The 23,886-nt window shown below is 33.9% G+C and overlaps 2 protein-coding genes across 7 annotated transcripts; both read right to left on the bottom strand.

Moving 5' to 3' along the window:
- Positions 1–1,184: 1,184 nt before the first annotated feature.
- Positions 1,185–6,901, bottom strand: LOC136223277 (transcription termination factor MTERF8, chloroplastic-like). 4 transcript variants are annotated; one of them, XM_066011203.1, is made up of 2 exons: positions 5,555–6,901; positions 1,185–1,274 (listed from the first exon to the last, which is right to left on the bottom strand). In XM_066011203.1, exons 1-2 carry the CDS (start codon positions 6,704–6,706, stop codon positions 1,233–1,235), a joined length of 1,194 nt encoding a protein of 397 aa, XP_065867275.1. In that variant the 5' UTR covers positions 6,707–6,901; the 3' UTR covers positions 1,185–1,232. The 4 variants fall into 4 exon arrangements, with proteins under 4 accessions (XP_065867275.1, XP_065867277.1, XP_065867274.1 ...); XM_066011205.1 differs by lacking the exon at positions 1,185–1,274 and adding an exon at positions 3,796–4,585; XM_066011202.1 differs by lacking the exon at positions 1,185–1,274 and adding an exon at positions 4,635–5,220.
- Positions 6,902–14,208: 7,307 nt separating this feature from the next.
- On the bottom strand, positions 14,209–19,432 carry LOC136224437 (SAC3 family protein C). 3 transcript variants are annotated; one of them, XR_010686424.1, is made up of 9 exons: positions 19,067–19,432; positions 18,037–18,137; positions 17,295–17,510; positions 16,193–16,414; positions 15,997–16,082; positions 15,824–15,920; positions 15,493–15,561; positions 15,241–15,333; positions 14,705–14,721 (listed from the first exon to the last, which is right to left on the bottom strand). XR_010686424.1 is itself a non-coding variant. In XM_066012770.1 (8 exons), the coding sequence occupies exons 1-8, from the start codon at positions 19,371–19,373 to the stop codon at positions 14,551–14,553; spliced, it is 1,293 nt and encodes a 430-aa protein (XP_065868842.1). In that variant the 5' UTR covers positions 19,374–19,431; the 3' UTR covers positions 14,209–14,550. The 3 variants fall into 3 exon arrangements, 2 of the variants coding, with proteins under 2 accessions (XP_065868842.1, XP_065868843.1); XM_066012770.1 differs by lacking the exon at positions 15,493–15,561 and having other exon boundaries at positions 14,209–14,721; positions 19,067–19,431; XM_066012771.1 differs by lacking the exons at positions 15,241–15,333; positions 15,493–15,561 and having other exon boundaries at positions 14,209–14,721.
- Positions 19,433–23,886: the final 4,454 nt, after the last annotated feature.

Here is a 23,886-nt window from a genome sequence, read left to right as displayed (position 1 = left end):
TAAAGATGGTTCATAGATGGTTCATTAGTATCAAATGATCATGAATTTTATAGATTGGATTGAGGACCAGGTTCCCACTTTGATCTAACTTGTAGTACTTCACAGTGGTTCAATTTCTGGATTTGAAGTTTTTTAAGAAGAAAGGAGAAGAGAGGAAGAAGAAGAAGAAGAAATGAGGAGGAGCTTCAATCGATTGATTGTAGAGGGAGAAATTAACAGAGCGGAGAGAGAGAAGAGAGAGAAAGAATAAGGAAAATAAAAAATTAAAAAGAGACGGAGAAGATGATATTTTTGATTTTGGGGTTTATTTGTGATAATTAGATAATTAGGGGGGTTAATTTATGAAATAAATAAATATAAGGACCAAATTAACTCTTTTCTCTTTGAATTTTAACACTGTTAGTCAATTTGACCTCTGTTTGCTAACGGCGTTTAACACATACCTCTGTTTGTAAAAAAAAAAACCACAGGTTCGCGTTTGCAAAATAGGTAAACCACATGCATCTTTTTTGTACTTATCCCTTTTTTTATTAAGAAAATTTGGTATGACATTTTAATTGTATTTTTTTAATATACAAATGGGCTTGGACGGACGGACTTGGGATTCATATTCTGACTCAATTTACTGCAGGCTGGACTAGGCTTGGATTGGTCAGGTTTTATTAAAAGCCCGAAGGTCCGACTCATGTACATGTCTAGGTGCAAACATGAACCAATTCAATTTTAGTCCAATTGTTGTAATTTTATGTCTCATTAATATGTAATTTCAAATTTTATAGACCGACTAAATTGGTGAAGGGTAGAGAGGATAGACATGAAATTTGAAATAATTATTTTTCCGTTATTAAAATTTGAAATTGCACCGAATGATAGATTTTAGAATTAAGGTTGTATTGTATTACATATAGAGACTAATTTTTTTTTCTAATAACTACATGGTTAAATTTATAAATTATGCCAGACAACCAATAACAATATCAAAATCATCAAAAGAACTGAAAGCCCTTATAATTTGCTCACGGGTTAAGCAATTAGAGCAAAGATACAACAATGTCAATCCATATGAAAGAATATCTCATCTGCCAATATCTTAGAACAGTTGAAACAAACGCATCACATGATACTAAGCACTGTCTTCAGAAAGCATATCTATCCAGGGAAAAAAAATAGCACAAATGGATGAAAAATGAAGAATAGAGTGAATCTATCTTAGAACAGTTGAAACAAACACATCACCGATGATGACAATCGTAAGAGCGATCTATGGAGAGGATCTGTAGAAGGAAAGAAAACAAAACAGATTTAGATGAGAAAGCTTTACTAGTTTTTTTCCTTACAACTATTACTGTTTGTGCAAAGAAGAAGGAGACGATGAAGAAGGAAATGATTGAAAGATTGTTATATACGCATCCCATGATTGAAAAATCGGAACTAAGTTTAAAAGGTAAATGTGGGAGAAATTGGTGTTTTTTTTTTAAATTGACACTGTTAATGTTTTCCACTTTTATAAGTATATATAATTTGTTTAAATTTTCAGTGCATTTGAAATAAAAATAAAGGAACCACTGGAGTGGTAAAGGCTCCTGCTCCCTTAACCAAAAGTCCAAAGTTCGATCCTCCCTTAACCCTTAAATTAATATTAAATATTTATATAATGTGAGACTCATTAAAATAGTGTGTAATTGTTCAACCACTATAGATGATTTTTATTAGAAGTGTTTTATAAGTAGAGAGTGTTTTTTTTTGTATGAGGTGTCATGGTTGGAGAGTTGAAAACCCTCCAACCATTAGAGACGCTCTTAAACTTTTTTATTTATACATTGTATTTTTTTATTACTATTTAAAAAAAGTTAGGATTTAAATTCAAAATTTCAATATTTATGTTGAAATTAATAATCGGGTTAGAATTAGTATCCACTTGTAGCTAAAATGGATAGAGTAAAATTCTATAATAAGTAGATCTTATTAGGTTAAGACCGGATTATGAATCGGGTAGGATTTAATGTATTTTGGTAACCAAAATACCATTACCCCTACCTAAGCTAATTTTTTGTAATTAGAATTTGTGATGCAAATTAACGCTTTCTCTAATGAAATCTAATATGATGAATGGTTAGCGTTTTAAACCTATAAATAAATAGGCTTAACTCCCTCCCAACATTCCTAAGGAAAAAAAGCTCCCTCTCAACATACATAACATTTTACATAAAGTTTGTGGGTGTAGGAGTTATATGACTACGAGATCGCAGTTTGATTTCTTCTACTGCAAAACATGTGAATTGAGGTCACGATTTGAGTTGAGATCACAATTTTCCTCCATACTTGTCCAATGGAAATTTGTTTAAAATTGATATGAAAAAATGAGTCATTGTATGATTAGTTTGGTCTATTTGATTGTTTGCAACATTAAGTTTGGTGACTATAAGTTGTTAGTGTGCATCAAGTTATAATTCTTGTCGTTTTTGGCGACTTGTTCATCTCTTCTCCACTTGTTTGTAGCCTTTTTCTATTATAACTTTTTTCTATTAGAAAGAGGTTAGAGCCCGTTTGGATTACCTTCTGCTTGCTATTACTGTTTGCTTTTTGCTGTTTGAATAAACCGCTTTACTAAAAAACAAGATTATCTGCTTTTATATAAAAAAAACTACTTTTCAGCTACGAAAAACAACATGAAATGGCTAACCACACACCTAAAAATGTTTTTTTTAATGTAAAGGCAAACAAAAGGTGAAAAAAACAGCCAAAAACACCCCCCTTAGGTCCATTATCATCGTATCAAACATTTAGAAAAATATTCTTCGTTCTCTTCCTATTACGTCAAGTTCTACCAGAGTGGAATTCAATCTGTAAACCAGTGTTTCAAATGAAATTTGGAAAATTCTAGACTAGAGAATGTAAAAAGAAATGAGAAGGAGAGAGAACAATAATTTAAAATTAAAATTTCACTTTTGATATGTCAAAAAGTGTAAAAACAATTTCATGCCGAGTCCTAGTGTCCGGCGAGTGCGATACCGCCACTCCGACCCTCTGGAAGAGTGCTTCATAGCTCTCTCCTTATCTACCAAATCATCAAACTGCAAAAGATACTAACCATATCCAAGGTTCATCATGTCCATCGGTACTTATTTTTTACAGAACTTAAGTTTAAATTTTACCAAACACCGCCTACATCTCCATCCTATGTTAAAAATCAGCAACTAGAACAAAATTGTAACTGTCAAATTTTATATGTTCTTTTAATCAATTTTTGGACTTAAAAGACTTATCCAAGTTGACATAATTGTTTCTCGTACTTGTACGGGTGACGGAGCAAGTAACGGAGCTATTAGAGCATCTCAAATGCAAATAACATCAAAAGTTGTCAAAATTTAAAACATGACCCAAAATATAATATTTTATTTTCCCTATCATCCACACAACTTTTAGCAATTTTAATTAAAAAAATTCAAATGCTAAACAATTCCAAAAGTTGTCGCTTTTACTCTCATAAATCATTATTTTATTATTTAAAAGTGTATTTTTTTATTGGAAAAAAAAGATATAGTGCCGCCAAAAAGTCGCAATAAGCAAGCACAATTATCTCTCCCCCAATGCATGACACTACTCCAATCCTCGTTCACCTTATCACACTCATCTAAACACTCCTTGTCCTGTCAACGGAGTAGGCAACAATGCCATTAACTATCTTCTTAAATTTGATTATTCTCGTCATATCTAATTTGCGAACGCTCACCGGTAGTAATTGTTGTATTTGCTTCGCAATAGAACCCTTCTTATTGTATAAGAAACAAAGCCCCCAATCATCTAAACAAAGGAAAAGATCACTTTTGCCCTTATTATCTTTTCTCCCAAACAAGATTTTTGTTATCTTTCCTAAACCCTTCCATAACCTTACCCTCTGTTATCTTTTCTCCCAAACAAGATTTTTGTTATCTTTCCTAAACCCTTCCATAACCTTGCCCTCTGTTATCTTTTCTCCCAAACAAGAATTTTCATTCAACCCTTCTAAACCGTTCATTTACTAACCCTCCAAAATTCCCTCCTTCCAATCACACCCTTAATAATGTTAAGCATTGTCAAACACCTAATCCCAGGAAAACCAGAATTACTTCCTCAAAAACTATATCATGTTCAACAGTAAATTTGAAGTGCAAGAAAAAGGCAAAAAGAGTTCAACAGTAAATTTGACTCTCTCTGAAAATTAAATAAACTCATTAAGTTCCACAATTGATTTTCAGTATTATCTAAGGAATGCGGAAGAGAGTTTGAATGAAAGCAAAATCATAATTCATTCACAAATTGGTACATGTAAGGTTATTGTGGAAGTTCAAAAATTTTACTCTCATAATACAAAATACTCTAATTTTACCCCCAAGATAGAAACTTTAGCTAGAACTGAGCACGGACCAGTTCGATTCATAAACCGAACCAAATAACCGAAGTGAACAAAGAGGCATTTTGGAAACCAAAACTTTTGTATCAGACTATCAAAGGGTATTGAGCAAACAATAGAATAGAAAACAAATCACTAGCCCGGTCACTGTTCTGAATATTTCTTTCAGTTATTCCAGATATCTTTAGAAGCCTACTGAGAATTTAGATAAAAGGTTACCAAATTACTGTAGGCATGGCAACACAACAGCAAGCATCATGAGAATTGGATAAGTTTTGCTAAATGAAAATTCAAAATTTCCAAACTTTGACAAGTGTTGAACTGATACTTTAGTTCACCAGCAATTATCATATATTAAAGGCTAAATACATCAGAAGCCCCCATGAACTTGGCTATAAAAACTAATTGGCACCCTGAATTTTAAGAGTATCTCGTTAGTCCCTCGAGATACTCTTAAAATTCAGAACAATAGAAAGCATCATGAGAATTAGATAAGTTTTCCTAAATGAAAATTCAAAATTTCCACACTTTGACAAGTGTTGAATTGATACTTGAGTTCAGCATCAATTATCATATATTAAATAAAACAGTGATTACAAGCATGAACTATTGGCTAGTGATAGGGGGGTATGCATCAGCATCATACAAAAATCTGATTCTGGTAATTATATTTATATTAGAAGCAGCAAATTCTTGACCTTAATCAACTGCTGATGAGTTTATTATTTCTACTGCGGAATTATCTCCACCAGCTCCATAATCAATGCCATTTACTCACAGTAAAAGAAGGTAATTTGTCTCGACTCCAACAGAATGAGTTGCTTTTTCTAACAAGCAGGGCAAGTGAGAGAGACTTTAAAACGAAGACATAGCAATTCTAATATCTAATATGGAAAGAGGTGTGCATACCAAGACATAGGTTTTGCTTTTGGTTAGAAAATAAAAGAATCGACACCTAATATCTAATAACTTCCATTGAATTTATCATACAATCAGCAGCATGTTTTCCTTCAATTTTAGTTAGAGTTTCAAATCAGTTCCCAAAATTGAATTCAATACTAATATCATGTGAAAGACAAATTAGCCCACAAAACCATAATTAGTAAAGTTAAGACTATCCAAAGAACTATTTACCTATTTTAATTGCAAAGGAAAACTTACTTCTTCTCCATCGAGCACCGAGCTTTTGCCTTCCTTCATACCAAGATAGAACTCCAACAAACCAGGGACTTCATCTATAAACTGATCAATATATTTGTCACGGAAATTCTTCTCACCTATTGCTATCTGCTTTGGCTTCTTGATCCCTTTTATCAGCTTCTTTGACTCCAAAACCTTCAAAACATGATACCTTGGACGAACTCTTTTTTCAATCGAATACCCAAGTAGAGCCGGATGTACAATTATAGTTTGAGGCTCCAACTTCATAGTATTAAAGTAGAAATCCAATGTCTTCCTAAAGTTCTCCTCAGAGTAAGCTAAACATTGTGGACATTTCTTGAAAGCTTTTAGAATTTCGTCCTCACTAAATCCCATACTATTCATAACCTCAATTTTTTTCTTCCAAGTTGACTCACTCATTTGTAACATCACTCTAAAAGCTTGTATGAACATTGTATCAGTAGTTTCAAAGCCCAGAGCTTTAACAGAATTCACAGCATCAATAATCTTTTCAGGATTTTGGAGTATAGATCTTGGGTGTGAAATTAACAACCACTCCACAGCATGAGCAGGCACTCCCTCTTTCACTAAAACATCAACATTTTGTTTCAATAGAATCTTCATATTCTGACTCAATAACCATGGTGCACGCTTAACAGCCATTAGCAATTTCTCATCACTATCTAAAAACAACCTCAAGCACTGGACAGACTGTTTGATTTGAGAAGCTAAAGAGACTCTCGTGATATCAATATTTGACAAAATGATATGGGGAAGTAGCTCACCTTCAAAGCCAATTTTGACGAGGTAATCAAACTTGGGTTTGAGATTGTTGTGAATTCTGGAATTGAGAACTTGAGGGCGTTTCACAATCAATTGGGCGACATGGATGTCGCTGAAATGATGAGATTTAAGGAACTGAATTACAGATTGAGGCTTCTGTGGAGTCTTGTGGTTGAGCTGAAACTTGTTGGAGACAGAAAGAGCAGATTTTAATGAAAGGCCACATGAATTGACGAGGAATTCAACAGTAAACGATGAAGAAGAAATTGCAGTGGTGGATGATGGAGAAACAGAAGAAAGTGTTGAAGAAGAATGAAGAAAACGTAATCGAATGCAAGGGAATATATTTTTAAAGAAATGATTAGCCATTTATGCGAATTCAGAAGTGGAGAACTGAGAATGGATGAGCATCGAATCCAGAAACTAGGGCTCACCTCAGCTCGGAAAGGGAAAATCTCAAAATTGAGAAAAATTGTGACCAACATAAAAACAAGCCTATAAGCTAAAAACATACCATTTGTACGTCAATAATCTCAAAAATCGATAATGATTGGTATCAGAAATTGATGAGGATGAATAGAAGAAGAAGAAGAAGCAGAAGAAGAATAAGGGTAATTTTATCCAAAATGGTTGAAATTGTCTTATTTGGTAAGATGGAAGCAAAGTGGGTTAGATATATAAAATGCCTCTTTTAATTGGGCTAGATTTGTAATTAGCCCATAAAAATATTTAAAAATTAAAATGGTTCAAAATAATATTTATTATAAAGGGAAAAGTACAAAAATAAACCTTGTGATTTGACCCATTTTCGAACTGCACCCATGTGGTTTAAAAGTTTACAAAGTGGTACATTGAGGTTCATTCCGTTAGCAAACACAGGCCAAATTGACTAACGGTGTTAAAAGTCAAAGGGGAAAGAGTTAATTTGGTCCTTATATTTATTTATTTTATAAATTAATCCCCTCTATTATCTAATTATCACAAAAAAACCCCAAAATATAAAATAAAAATCAAATATACTATCTTCTCCATCTCTCTTAATTTTTTATTTTTTTCCTTCTCTACCTCTCCTCTTTTTCTCTCTCTTCTCTCTCTCATCTTTTTTAATTTATCTTTACAATCAATTGAATTAAAGATTGAACATTAAAATTAACCCAATATTCAAAATGGGTTGATTTTAAACTTGACAAACATCTCTTCTTGACCGGATAGCATGAAACTATGCTAGTTGGTGCACCCCAGAGAGAAGCAAGAGCAATTGGGTCGTCGTGTCCAGGAAATTGTCTAGCTACTTTTGAACTAAATCAGCCCATTTACTGGTGATGAAGGAAGAAATCACAGCCATGGCCAACACTGGACTCTGATCCTACCCCTCAGCCCTTCGCCTACTACAGTTTATCACCAAAACCATCTTAAACTTGCAAATTACAAACAATCCCAAATTTCACAGACAAGAACAGACCAAAACAAAATCAGTAATCGGTAATTCCTTCAATAAAATCTGCATGGTCTTGTTCATTGGTATATTCAAAATAATAATTTATAAACACATGCAATAAAAGCCTCTTTTACGAAACCATGAAAAGAAACAAATTACTGAATAACATTTCTAGGATTTTTTCAGCCCTTTTCGTTTTACCTCCAATTTCTGACCCACAAAAAAAACGAAAGAACACATCGGAGCGTAGGAACTCACCGCGAGATTCTGAGTCCAGAAAATGTTGTGTCCGTAGAAGGGAGGAAATTGAAAAAATAAAAAGTAAAATAGAATTATTTATACCAAAGTAATAGGAACTAAATATAGAAAGGCGGAGAGCATGGAGAACAGAAAAGAGGAGAGCAGCAAGGAGAAAGAACAGAAGAGGAGAGAATATTGGGTTGATTTTAATGTCTAATCTTTAAGTCAATTGATTTTGGAGAGAAATTAGAAAAGATGAGAGAGAGAAGAGAGAGAAAAAGAGGAGAGGAAGTGGAGAAGAAAAATTAAAAAAAAAATGGAAAAGATTGTGTAATTGATTTTTATTTTTTATTTTGGGGTTTGTTTGTGATAATTAGATAATAAAAGTGATTAATTTATAAAATAAATAAATATAAGGACCAATTTAACTCTTTTCCCTTTGACTTTTAACACCATTAGCCAATTTGGCCTGTGTTTGCTAACGGAATGAACCTCAATGTACCAGTTTGTAAACTTTTAAACCACAAGGGTGCAGATCGAAAATGGGCCAAACCATAAGGTTTATTTTTGTACTTTTCCCTATTATAAATACACATTTTTTATTTTTTCTAAAGTCGCACTTTTGAAACTTTCTCTCTTTAAAGTCTGTTTTTTTTTCTAACCAAACAACATCTAAATGATCTGAAAATAAAAAATTTTAAGAATTAAAATATCTTAGAATATAATGGGTAAGGAAGAAGAAAATGGGTAAAAGAGAAGAAGATGAAGAGAGAGAGAGAGAGGAGTTAGAGCGATAAATTGAGAAATAGGTAAGGAAGAAGAAGGAGGGTAAAAGAGAAAATTAATATTTTAAGAGTTGAAAAATGATAAAGATGGCGTGTTGACCAGATATTGATAGGTCATTTTTACCTACTGTGTATCAAAGTGAGAAGTCACATATAAGGTTATAAATATAAGTGAGACAAAATGAAAGTTATACATCAAAGAGTAAATGTAAAATGAGGCAAATATTGCATACCATTAATGAAATTTATCCGAAAAATTGATAAAGTCAATGATCATTTATCCTAAATCTTAAACCCTCACTTTTAGTGTAACTGTTGTAATTTTAAGTCTCATCAATGAATTTGTTTTTTCATTAACTTATCCTTTCAAATTTTATTTAGCTTTTTAAAGAAGGTGGGCACAGCATGAAATGTCAAGCGAAAAAAGAATAGTGAATTTTGGATATTAAGATTTGAAATTGTAACGTATCATAAATTTTAGAGTTAAAGACACGTTATTTTTTTCTGCTAAAAAATACGTAAATTGAAATAGTGAATTGAGATATATTTTTCCGCCAACTTATCATTTCAAATAGTGAACTGAAATCATGATTTAATTTGAGATTACGGTTTTTCCTCTATTCTTGTCCAATGGAAATTTGTTTAAAATGGATACGAAAAAGGAGAAGTGTGAAAAAAATAATTGACAAAAAATGTCATTACCTATCAGTGGCGAATACAGAACTGCTCAATGGGGGGAGGGTAATTTAACACCAAGCCGAGCCGCCTAAGTCTGGAGGTGCTAATTCAGCACCCCCAACCTTAAACAATGGAGACAGGGGAGCCGGAAACCACCCCTACTCAGGGTGGTTCCGGCGGTCGGAGGGGCCCGGGCACCCCCAGGCCCCCTGTCTCCGCCCCTGTTTCCTACATTGGCAACCTAATGGTGTCAGTCAAGGGCGGAGACAAGGGGGTCCGGACCCTTTCGGCCACCGGAACCACTATGACCACGAGTAATTTCGATCCTCCTGTTTCCACAAAAAATTGAGGTTGTGGTGGTTCTGGTCCTGTGTTTCCAAAAATTTAGACCAGGTGTTGAATTAGCATCCCAAAATTGGCACAAGTCCTGTTAGGTCATCTTTAAATCTAAAATTCCATTCTTTTTACCTGTTAGTCATCTCGAAATCCAAAATTCTAATTTTTTTTTACCCATTAGGCCCTCCTTAAATCCAATTTTTTATTTTTTTTTTGCCAGTTAAGCCCTTATTAAATCCATTTTTTTTTGTCTATTAAGCCCTCCATAAATCTGATTTTTTCTATTAGACACAACTTTTTTCATATGTTAAGAATCTTAAATACAATATATCTTAATTTTGAAAAGTTTTACATTGGTTCTTGAGCACTCTGATTATAACACGTGTATATATATATAATTGGCTTAATACCTTTACAGCCCCCCTCAAGTTGTCCCAATACTGCAACTGACCTCCCGAACTTAGACTTGTGACAACTAACCCCCTCAACTTGCTTATTTAGAACAAATAACCCCTAAACCTAAAAAAACATTCAACATAATATTACATCAGAAATAAAAAATTTCAAATTATCGATTGCTACATCTAACTAATCTGGTGATACATTAAGTAAAGAGCAAAAAAGACTCCCGAAATAACTTATTTGAGGGGTTATTTGTTCGAAATAAGCAAGTTGAGGAGGTTAATTGTTACAAGTCTAAGTTCAGGGGGCCAGTTGCAGTATTGGGACAACTTGAGGGAGCTGAAAAAGTATTAAGCCAAAAAAAATTGAACAAGTTCAATTTAGTAAAAAAAAATATTTTTTTTACACACTATGTTAAAATTGCCCCTCCAACCAATTCGCCACTAACGTCAGTCTAAAATTCGTGGTTTTCCTAATAGATCAAGCCACTGAGTTATTTTTTAGGCAAAAAAAACACATATATCTATCTACGAATTCGTGAAATCATATGTTTTTTTAAATTAATCTTAAAAATATAATATTTTGTTCTTATATTCTCTATCAATTGCATATCAATTAGCTAAAAAAATACATTTTTCTTAATTTCAAAATAAATTTAGAGATGAAAAGTTTTATAAGTTCGACAAAATATTTAAGTTTTTCATGTTTTTTTGTCCAACATGTATAGAACAAAGTATTTTTTTTTTGATAAATTCCAAAAAAAACCCCTGTGGTTTGATGTTCTTCCAAAAAACCCCTTGTGGTTTGTTATTACAAAAAAAGGACTGTGGTTTGTACCGTTAACCAAAAAACGGAAAATGGCTTAACGGTGTTAAAATGCTGACGTGGCACAGGAGTAAGGTTGGAAATTCGAATTTTTTTTTTATTTTTTTACTTTTTTTTCCCTCTCTCTCTCCTCCTTCTCCTTCTTCCTTCTTCCTCTTCCTATTCCTTATTCTCCTTCTTCTTCTTCTTCTTCTTCCTTCTCCTTCTTCTTCTTCTTTTTCTTTTTCCTTTTTCTTCTTCTTCCTTCTTTTTTTTCTTCAGATTTCTGGAAATTTTCTAGAAATCTGAAAAATTTCCAGATTTCTGGATTTTCCAGATTTCTCGAGAAGGGTCACATAATTATCAGCACTCCTGAAAAGTGGGATGCTTTGTCTCGTCGCTGGAAACAGAGGAAGTATGTGCAGCAGGTTAGTCTATTTATCGTCGATGAACTCCACTTGATTGGGGGTGAAGGTGGTCCTGTATTAGAAGTCATCGTTTCTAGGATGAGGTATATTGCCAGTCAGACTGAGAACAAGATTCGAACCGTGGCTTTATCTTCTTCCCTTGCTAATGCTAAAGATCTTGGAGAATGGATTGGAGCCTCTTCGCATGGCCTTTTTAATTTCCCTCCTGGTGTCCGTCCTGTCCCCTTGGAGATACACATTCAGGGAGTGGATATCGCTAATTTTGAAGCCAGAATGCAGGCCATGACAAAACCAGCATACACTGCTATAGTACAACACACCAAAAACGGAAAAGCCTGCTATCGTATTTGTTCCTACAAGAAAGCATGTGCGACTTACTGCTTTCCAGAAATCCGGAAAATTTCCAGATTTCTGGAAAATTTCAGAGTGTCCGAAATTAAAAAAAAGAATAGAGGAAAAAAAAGAAAAAGGAAGAAGAAAGAAGGAAGAAGGAAGACGAAGGAAGAAGAAGAGAGAAGAAGAAGAAGAAGAGGAGAAGGAGGAAGAAGAGGAGGAAGAAGAAGGAGAAGGAAGAAGGAAGAGAGAGAGGGGGAAAAAAAAAATAAAAAAAAAATGAATTTCCAACCTTACCCTTGTGCAACGTCAGCATTTTAACACCGTTAAGCCATTTTCCGTTTTTTGGTTAACGGCGCAAACCACAGTCTTTTTTTTTTGTAATAACAAACCACAAGGTTTTTTTTGGAAGAACATCAAACCACATGGATTTTTTTGGAATTTTTTTTTGTCTTTTTTCGCATACGTGCATTATATAGTTTGTGATTTGTAAGTGATGAATGATTAGATAATACACATGTGCAATGATACCTAAAATTGCTCAAACTTTCAAACATTAAAGGTAAAATATTTTAGACATTATAAGTAAATCCTTCTCACTCACTAGTAAAAATGACACAGTTTTGTCTGTCCGTTTTTACTAGGCCCTTTGACTCCAAAATCTTAAAAACGTTATACCTGAGTCGAACCCTTTTTTCAATTGAAAGGTTAAATAATACAGGGGTTGCAAGTAGATATTGATGCCCATCTACACTATTCCTCATGTTCTCGTCTGAACAAGCTAAACAATTTGGAGCTCGCTTTAAAGCTTTCAGAATCTCCTCCTTAAATCCCATATCCTTCATCACCTCAATTTTCTTCTTCCAAGTTGACTCACTCATTTGTATCACTACTCTTAAGAGCTTCTATGAACATAGTATCACTAGGTTCAAACCCCAAGTTCTTCAAAAGATCCAAGAACTCAAAAGATGGTTTGATTTGAGAATCTTAAGAGGCTCCTGTAATATTCGGCTTTGACAGGATAATACTATGAAGTAGCTCACCTTGAAATCCCATTTTTGTAAGGTACTCAAATTTGGGCTGGAGATAGTTCTGAACTCTACAATGGAGAATAATAGGGTACTTCCACGATCAATTGGGCCACATGAGTCTCGTTGAAATGATGAGATTTAAGCAATTGGAGTACAGATTGAGGTTTTTGTGGAGTCTTCTCGTTGAGCTGAAACTTCTTGGAGACAGAAAGAGCAGAGTTCAAAGAAAGGCCACATGAATTGACGAGGAATTCAACAGTATACAATGACGAAGAAATTGTAGTAGTGGAGGAACGGAAGAAAGAGTTGCAGAGGATTGAAGAAAACGTTTTTGTATGTGAGATAACATGTTTCTGATCAAATAATTGGCCATTTCGGAAGCTCAAGGCACAACAATGTGAATTCAGAAATGGGAGCAAAGGAGGAGAAATGAGAGTGAAGTGCATAAACTAGGGTTTCGTCCGGCCACCCTCCTATTCAATTTCAGAAAGAAAGGGGAAATCTTAACAAGCGAAGAATTGGGTAAATTACATTGACTGCCGTGAAATTAGGGTTTTTTTTTTATATTTTTTTGTTATAGCCTCTTATTTTTTATTTTTTTATTTTTTTTAAATAATGGGAAGTCTGGCCGTTTTTGCTAGAGCATGGACAACCGAATTCGTTGAACGCTTAATAAAGGAGATAGAGCATAGCTCTAAATCTCGTAATAAATGAATACAATAAAAAAATAATGTCAACTAAATACGAAGAATCATCTAAACCCATTTGAATTACCTACCTTGACTATGACGAGACAATCTAACGGAATTTAAATTTTCTCACTAGGACGATACATCTTAATCCAACTTAAAACATCTTTGATAGTCATAGTCTCATAGCTAGAATGCATTCTCTAAGAATTGAAAAGAAAAGAAAAATTGTAAACCAAAAAAAAGAAAAGAAAAGAAAAAACTCCTTAAAGGACAAAATAAAACCAAACTTGTCAGATGACAAGACTCATATCCGTTGAACAACAGCGGAGATTAAAGAACTCCAAATTCACCTTTTAATCAACATTGTTTAACTCATTTTTTCTGTATTGGGTATTCCTCTGTTTTTTTCTCATCTTCACGTTGCTTCTTAGAGCTTCAAGTAAATAAAGTTGCCCCGGTCAGAACTCCTTCTAGTCAGCAACCTCGTAGCAGTTTATCTAGATTTACTTATTCCTTGTTCCTTCTTGTTCCTCCAAATTGCATTCACACGCTTAATATATGTTTTTAACAAATTTATATCAGTGATTATGAATCCAAACTCATTCTATTTAAAAAAAAAAAAAAACACAAAGTAGTTTGTATAAAAAAATAATACAACTTCGAAGAAATGATATGTTTTATCGAGTTTATCTGTGGTAAGGTCATTTTGGAATTTGCATGATCCATATTTTCTTATCACTTGCTTAAAATTCATTAGCACTGTTGTCAACAAATCTATGTTTTTGAACAACATTGATCTCAAGTATTCATATATCAATAACGGCAAGTTTACACATCAAATACAACAATGTCATCCTTTCCTCAACTTCCTTAAAATCACCTTCCCGCCACCTCGTCTTGCTTAAATTTCCAATGGCATGTAAAGTTCGTGGTACTGCCATATGGAAATAAGGGTTAGCCGTAGCAGTTTAAACGGTTTGAGGTAAGGAAAAAAAGTTTAGGGGGTTATTAGGTATTTATGTGCAAGTTGGAGGAGCTGGATATTATTAAACCGAATCAATACTCTCAAATTGGTCTATGCCTGGAAAGTTGGAGCTCTGGAATCCTGCCTTGGGAATACAGAAAGTTGTTTGCTTGGTAGCTAACAATTTGTTTCCTGTTTCATCTGTGGAAGTCTCAAGACCACAAGCATTGCATAAAATTTCCAAATCTGGTTCCTGAAATCATAATCAGCTTTCAATATAATACATACATTAAATCATCTGCCAGAAAAATGCAGCGGGTTTCTGATTGATGAGTAGAGTTGCAAATGAGGTGGAGATTTCCCATCCTGGCCGGGGTCCGCCCCATCGGGACCAGGAATCCCTGATTACAATCCCCATGGAGCAGGGATAGGGAGTGTTTTATCACCCGTGGTATCCCCGTACTCGTCCCCCATATGCACCCCACGGAAATCCCTGCAGGTTCCCCAATCAATTCACCATCTTTTGTCGTTATACTATATTAAATGCCAAGAAAATGGAGAAAAAATAGAATAAAGTTTTATATATAAACAGAATGAGACAAGGGATGGGGATCTCCCGCGGGGACGGGGATTCCCTGTGGGGTGGAGATGGGGACAAATTGTTCCCTTTTAGGTTTCGGGACGGGGAATTTCCGGCAGCTCGGGGAGCGGGGATGGGGAATGTAATCTCTGTCCCGCCCCGTTTACACCCCTATCGATGAGATTCTCGTACCTTCATTATCAAGAGTTTTGATAGCTTCGTTAATGGATATGGATGAAGCTTGTAGCCGATACTATTTATACACGACAGCGATTTCGCCCTAACCTTCATTGTTAGAAATTGTTTAAACCAAAAATGAGAATGGCAAAATAAGGTAACACAAGGTACTACAGATTTATAAGGTAAAATTAATCTATTGCCCTCTGACTTATTCATATTTCACACATCTGTCACATAGCTTTTGAAATTTTAATAGAAGAGTACCTTCTATCAGAATCTTGCTAGTATGAGCTGCACTGGGCATTACGGAAGCCAAATATATTGTTTATCTTTCTGAATCAATGCGAAATGAAACAATTATCATAGAATTTTTAGGCAAAAATGATATTTTACATTGAGTCAGAAATATAAACTACTAAATGGCTCGAGTAGAACCCAAATGCATGCCGAACTGATCATCAAACCATTGCTATATCATCATTTTCCTACGGTAACCGCAAGAAGTTTTTTTTTTTTTTTCTTACAACTCTAATAAATTTAAGTGTATTTATGTGACAAAGTGACATTCGGTGGCTAAAATAGGAAACGATATTACCTCATTAATGTAAGGTTCAATAATACAGTACTGCAGAAATGATGCCTCGGCAGCTATGATGTCGAAAAACCTCTTGTAATTGCCCATACGAAAACATCTGCATAAAAAGAAGAGTTCAGGGGGGGACCAATTCAATTCAAAAGAAACAATGGCACAAAGATAAGTGTACAAACTGCAAAACTCTTCGAGCAAAGCACATTTGTTTTGATCTGATGATTGTACGAGGCGCACGACGAAACCACAGAGAAAGTGACTCCCCCTAAGCATCATCATACATCCAACCTATTTAAATACCTAGTCCAACCGAGGATGCCTTTTATGTATGAAGAATATGATGAGTCAACAACACCAGTGAAAAAGAGTTCAAACCGTTGGTTGGCGTTTATAATCGAGATGAAGAAGCACGTAAAGTGACTGGAACTCGGCCTCGTTTTCATAAATAGAGTTGGAATCTCGATTGGCATTGTACAGATTATATAGAGATGTCAGAGCCTTTATAAGTTGTTCCATATTGAGGTAATGTGCAGATGAACTATCTGCATTGCTACCGCGACCTCGAAGCTTATGGTGAGATAAAATATGAAATTTAACCTGTGGAAACAAAAACATATATGTTAAAATTTCGTATGTGCTCCTGAAAATCCAAGCAGGAAAATAAAAAGTAAAAGAAACGGTGAAAAAAGATGTAACGAAAAGGTTCTTTGAGAGGAATAACTTTTACAGTTGACAAAAGTACATCTCATGGATTCTTGAAAGTGAAGACTAATAGCTTCTGATAGAAAAGGACACTTTGATACTGCTTATTATGAACAATTATTAATCAGTTGGAAGAGAAAGAGCCGGTATTTGATACTTCTTTATGGCCCTTAAACTTCAGAACCGGACAGAAGTCCTTACAACTTTACTTTTTACTAACATAAATGTCGCTTTTGAAAGTAATGACCCCAAAATGACTAATGACGACCTCAAAATGGAAAATTTCAAGAATTAAAGTTGTTTAGAATCACATTTCCCATGGAACAACCGTTTTCAATTTGTCAAATTACCATTTTCGGATCTTTCTATCTCCTAACCTACAATACCTAAATAAACTCAAAACCAAAAAGTTCAAGAATTAAAGTTGCATAGAATATCGTTTTCATCAGCTCTACAATGGAGGCTTACCTGCTATTGGAGTGAGTGGTCAAAGGTTAAGGAACTTTAATCAAAGCAAAGGCAAAGTTCATGGACTTTTATGTCCGATTTTGAATTTCAGGGGGCCATAAAGTAAGTCAAAGTTGATTGGCCATCGGTGTAATTTGGCCGAGAAAGAGCAATTCAAGTTCATGATGGACGAGTAAAAACGATACGAACATCATGCAAGAGCAGTTCTAGCACTAAAAATATATTTCAGGGACACATATTTGGAGAAGAAAAACAGTTGCTCAAAATAGACAATTGAGAGTTCATGTGAACAAAAACATAATAATACCATTTTCTCATACATGTGGATCGCTTTATCGTTGACTATATTCTGTATGCTAAGATCTTGTCTTACGGACCTCGTCCTGTCAAAGACAAAATCATGAACTACTTCAAAAGGATGGTCTGTAGTATCTACCAAGCTTAGAAGGTAGCTCAAAGTGTCGTCCAATACAGGAAGCGGCCTCACATCAGAAGATTGGGCAGTTGATATAGTTCTGCAAAACTAACAAGTAAAGTAGAAGGTGAATAATGTTTTTGCAGCTAAAATGTCTATTAAAAAGAGCAGAGGACCAAGCTCCAGTTGTCCTTTTAAGCACATAAACATGAAAAAATAAGAAAGTGACATCAAAGTATATAAGAACATATATTCCACGAGCAAGCATGTGACCGAAAGAGAGAACATTAATTGTGATCACTTTCAACATTTGAAATATGCCGTCTCAGAAATTTTATGGAACTATTGAACAAACTGGCACTTTCAGACAGGGATATTATGTTTCAGGTAAAAGTTCAAAGTTTAGATTGCCTCATATGTATTTCTTACATTTAGAAAACAAAACTGAAATGAGACGTGCAGGGAGGCAATGACAACAACATTCTGAAAATTCCCTGTAAGCTTCAAACAAAAACTTCCCAACAAACTCCGAAACACTCAATAATGTATTCAGTGAAAAATGCATTGTCATGAATATATACTCTAAGAGGAAAAACATAGAACCAAGAGAGGAATGCTTATAGGGTGAGACTACCTTCTTGACAGCTAGGCTCGGAGATGTTTTCCCTGGATTTCCATGTAGCCTTTCAAACACAGCTAAGTCTCGCAGCCGTTCTCGTTGGGTCCTTTCACCCTCTATTAGCACAAGATGAACACAATAAACCACAAAATTAGAAAGAGATTAATCGCCAAATCAACAAAATGATCTTCATATCGATGTATGCTACAACTTAAAACCATGAGTTAAGAAAGAATCAAATCCTTCACTTGGCAAGTTGGCAGATTAGCAACTGAAGTCTCTAATGATAAAATGAAATCTCATTCTTCTCCATGTAAAATTCAAGTTTACCGACTGGAAGGAAAATGAATCCAAAGAACAGAAGATAGATTGAGGAAAGCTTGTATGGACAGGCCAAGCATATTAATGTCAACCATTCAGATAAATGGCACAATAACTCTTGGATAGGTAATAGAGCATCTTACACAAGATATGATTGTAAAATTAATGACTAGAACCTTCATGACTTCCAAATTAGTAGGGTGCCAGAAATGGTTGTCAATTTCTAATACGAAAACACGGTTTTTAGAGACAAACCGCCTAACATGGTGTGTTTTCAGAGACAACCCCCCTAACACGGTTATCATTTTTGTTACATTTTAATCAAGTGGAGTATGTATATGTAGATAGCATAACTCGATTAAAACACAACAATCCATCCATTTTCACACCCCTACAAATTAGGCCCTTTGCATAGTATAGCAAAGAAATTCTTAAGTTCAACTACTATCAGAAGTTAAAAAGGCTTTGTTTCTCCATTAATGAACAATTAAAATCATGAAAATCATTTCTGCAATTCACCAAAATCAAGAACAGGTCAAAATCACTAGAGGAAGTAAAAAAAAAAAATCCTTATTATATATTCATTCATATTCCCCGTTAGAGCATAGGCCAAGGGATTCATCAACCATTAAGCTCAAAGGCAAGAATCTTCCAATACAAATATATTGATCAGAAAAAAAAACTAATTTAAGAACAAAATGAAGAAGAGAATTGCAAAAGAGACCTGGGCACATAAATTGGCAAGTTCCAACCAAAATTGGAAAAGTAGAAGACTCGTCCTCTGTTACTTGTTCTTCATCTCCTCCTCTGGTTTTATTAGTAATGCTCGATCTTCTTCTGGGTAAATCGCGCTGATTATTTGGGTTGTTAGGAGCACTGTTGGTTATAGTGCTGTGGTCAAAGCGCGAACCGTTGGTGTTTCTGGAACGATTAGCGGTGAAGGACGACGATTTGGGCAAAGAAGAAGAAGAAGAAGAATTGGAGGAAGAAGGATTTCGACGGGGATAACGATTCTGATGTCCCCTTTCCATAGCTCCTCTCCTACTCAGATCCTTACTTCAGCTTTACACAGAGCACTTACTGTTTTTTTTTTTTTTTTTTGTAGAGAGAGAAAATGATTAGAGGGCGAGCCTTGGCGCAACGGTAAAACGTTGTTGCCGTGTGACCTGAGGTCACGGGTTCGAGTCTTAGGAGCGGCCTCTTGCCAATTAAATTGGCAAGGGAAGGCTTGCCCCCAATACACCCTTGTGGTGGGACCCCTCCCCGGACCCTCGCTCAGCGGGGACGCGTAATGCGACCGGGCCGCCCTTTTTTAGAGAGAGAAAATGATTATTAATGAAGTTTATTGTTTTTAAACTTATTAGGAACAATTATTGATTGAAAGATTCAATTGTATTTTAATCAATTGAAATGTACATTTGTTTCCTAGAAAAAAGGGCCAATACACGAATAACCCCTCAACTTGTCCAAATATTGCAACTACCTTTCCGAACTTTCAATTGTAATAACTTACCCCTCAAACTTATCCATTTATAAAACATAACCCCTCAAACTTGTCCAATTATAAAACATAACCTCAAATTGATGACATGTACTGCAATTGAAGAAACACATTAAATACAAAAGCTATAACGCTCATGAAGTGTGATAATCGGATCTTTGACGTGATACGAATCCGGAAAAACATTTTTACGGTTGCTTTAAGTACGGGATAAAAAAAATTCCCAATTTGGGATTATGTTTTATAATTGAACAAATTTAAGGGGCAAGTTATTATAATTGAAAGTTGAAGAGGACAGTTGCAATATTTAGATAAATTCAGTTGGGTTATTTATGTATTAGGCGTAGAAAAAATAATGCTAGAAAAATTGAGTATATATAATATTTTATAGGTTGATTTTCATCATTTTGAGACTTCATTATACAAAGTATAAAATATATAAAGGATAAAATGATATTTTGAATAATGCTAATACGAAAATAGAATGGGTTGGTACACATATTTGTTGATGTATTTGTTTCTTATAACATATATATCTTGATATCAAATAAACATATAAATGTATTCTTACATTTTTCAAATAACATCAAAAATACCATAATCTAAGAGACTAAGCTTATTTGACTAACGGTGCAACACGGCCAGCCTCCACATCAACTTCAATGTCAACGCCTTCTTCATTACCATTTCCAGAAAATTAAAACATAAAAGAAAGCATACAACTTTTTTTCAAATAAAAATTGTATTTAAAGAACAACAAGCTTCAGGTTAGCATTTTTCGAATATAATTCAGCAATTTGAGATGGTAAAGGGCCGAAGTCCCTTAATTCCAAATTCGATCACCAAAAAGAAAAAGGTGGAACCGATCTCAAAATTAAGCTGAATTTTCCCAACTTATAGCACAGTAACAATTAACCCAAAGAGAAAGTAAAGAAGCAAGAACGATTGACCACAATTTGAGCCGCAAGTATAGATAGAAACACACCTCTGGTAAAATTATGCATCAAGACCGTCATCAGATTGTCTGTATATGTCCAAAATAGAGAGATTCAGTGTAATTTAGCTTGCAATGCAGGGAAAAAATGCAAAGATCCCTTGCTCCATCTTCTTCTTCCTTCTTTTCTGCCTTCAAATTCCAACAATTTCCCCCTTCCTTTTCTTGATCGGTCTCTGTTGATTGCCTTTCATAGTTTCCCTCCACCAAATCTCTCTATTTTGGAGGGAAACTATGAAAGGCAATCAACCGAGAGCGATTAATGAAAGGAATGGGGAAATTGTTGGAATTTGAAGACACAAAAGAAGGAAGAAGAAGATAAAGCAAGAGATCTTAGCATATATATCTTAAAATGACCTTATTTTTCCCCTGCATTGCAAGCTAAATTACACCGAATCTTCCCTCCACCGAATCTCTCTATTTTGGACATATACAAACAATCTGATAACGGTCTTGATGCATAATTTTACCAGATGTGTGTTTTTATCTATACTTTCAACTCAAATTGTGGTCAATTGTTCTTGCTTCTTTACTTTCTCTTTGGGTTAATTGTTATTGTGCTATAAGTTGGGAAAATTCAGCTTAATTTTGATATCGGTTTCGCCTTTTTCTTTTTGGCGATCGGATTGGGAATTAAGGGAATTCAGCCCTTTACCATCTCAAATTGCTGAATTATATTCGAAAAATGCTAACATAGAGCTTGTTGTTCTTTAAATACAATTTTCATTTGAAAAAAAAAATCGTATGCTTTCTTTTATGTCTTAATTTTCTGGAAATGGTAATGAAGAAGGCGTTGGCACTGAAGTTGATGTGGAGGGTGACCATGTTCCACCGTTAGTTAAATAAGCTTAGTCTGTTAGATTAGAGTATTTTTGGTGTTATTTGAAAAATGTAAGGATACATTTGTGTGTTTATTTGATACAAGACCAATCCTGGGATTTTAGAGGTTCAGGATTGGTCTTCAAATTTAACAAACGATCTAATGAAAACATTTCAAATTTAACAAACGATCTAATGAAAACATTTCAAATTTAACAAACGATCTAATGAAAACATTTCAAATTTAATAAATTAGAGTATTTTTGGTGTTATTTGAAAAATGTAAGGATACATTTGTTAAATTTAACAAACGATCTAATGAAAACATTTCAAATTTAATAAATTATAAAATAGTTCTAATAGATTTTATGCTATTCAGGACACAAAGCATGATAACAGAAAAATGAAAAACCAAATCTGAAAATCATCTCACTTAAGGGGCTTTAGGGGCTAAGTTTTTGAAATTGGAAGATTTTGATGCGTTTCTCCTAAATTGCCTCTGAATACCAAGTAAATCAGAACCTGGTAGAGTTTTTCAAAGATAAAAAAACACTATTAGCAATTGAAAGTTTCACAATGAAGTGATTAGAGAACAAAATTGATTATATAGCTCATAAATTGAAGATGAATATTTTTTGGGATTGGAGTATGATTAAAGAATGGAGAAATAAATTAGAAATTTATTAGGATTGATGGGTGAGAAAGATAATTATAAAAAGACTGTGTGATAAATTAGGGAATTGATGACAAATATTTTTATTAGGAAATTTGAAAAGAATTTAAGGTAAATTAGAAAATTTGGTAATTGAGGCCCATGTTTTTAATCAAGTATAATCTTTTTTTTGAATTTAATCTAATGTCAACGTTTTTAATTTGGAAAGAACCTGATCACAATATTTTTAATCAAAGTACATTTTTTTTTACTTTAATTAAGTATAATTTAAAGGGTAAAGTTCAAATAAAACCCTTGTGGTTTCACTAATTTTCAGATAAAGGACTATGGTTTACTTTTTGTCAAAACGAGAATTGAGGTTTTCAACTTTAACAAAATAAGGACTTTTTCGATTGATACTATTAAAATCACCTTTAACGACTTCAAAAATGACATATTTTAAGAACTAATAGTATTCTAAGCAACTTTAATTCTTCAACTTTTTTATTTTGAGATTGTTTAGATGATGTTTGGTAGAGAGAGAGAAAGTTAATGTTTAGAGAGAGAGTTTCAAAAAAGATGATTTTCGAAAATCGAAAATGTAGTTCCATAGAAAATATGACATTGGACAACTTTAATTCTTGAAAATTTTCATTTTCAGGTCGTTAAAGATGGTTTTAATAACATTAATCCAAGTTTGAAACCTCAATCATTGTTTTGACAAAAAGTAAACCACAGTCCTTTATCTGAAAATTAGTGAAACCATAGGGGTTTTATTTGAACTTTACCCTAATTTAAAAGCCTCAGTATTATACATTACTATAATTGGGCACTCTCTCATCCCTCGGCCCTGGGCTAACGCCCCTCTTGTCTAGGCTCAGGGACGGGCATGATTTGATATAGGGATATATGTGTTAAAATGTACAAATACAGAGGCAAATATGTGTATTAACCCAAATAAAATATATGCCATGAAAGATTTTCAATGGTGTATTATACACTCAAAACCGGACAAGTGATAGAATAAAAAACTAAAGCTTAAAGTGAATCACTTAGAATTAATTGCATTTAATTGAAAGATTAATTACATTAACCACTTGGAATTAATTGCATTTAATAAAAAGATTAATTACATTCAATTTCTAAAACATTGAAATTAATTACATTCAATTGACAGATTAATTGCATTCAATTGAAACGGTTATAACATTTTTTCCTAATGCCTTAATATATAAATAAGGATTTAATAGTATTTAATAGTATTTAATTGAAATGGTTGTAACATATGAGCTTGATTGCATTTAATTGATTGATTAATTACATGAATTAATCAATCTATAACATTTTTTCCTAATGCCTTAATATATAAATAAGGATCGAATTATTTTGTTCAATTCGGTCAATAGAGAGAAATCGCAACTTCTCAAACCTTTCTTCCAGCAAATTGTTCTTGTTCTTCTACTTTCTCTTTTTGCCTCCAGTGATAACTTTGCACGTGGTTAGAGTTTGTGACAGAATCTATTGTTTCCTAAGAAATGGCAACCTATTACGGTGCAATCTGTCTTAAGGAAACTGGTT

This window comes from Euphorbia lathyris, chromosome 3, assembly GCF_963576675.1.
Source record: "Euphorbia lathyris chromosome 3, ddEupLath1.1, whole genome shotgun sequence".
Taxonomy (NCBI): domain Eukaryota; kingdom Viridiplantae; phylum Streptophyta; class Magnoliopsida; order Malpighiales; family Euphorbiaceae; genus Euphorbia; species Euphorbia lathyris.
Note: the sequence above shows the minus strand (reverse complement) of the source record. Positions and strands in the feature narration are given on the sequence as shown.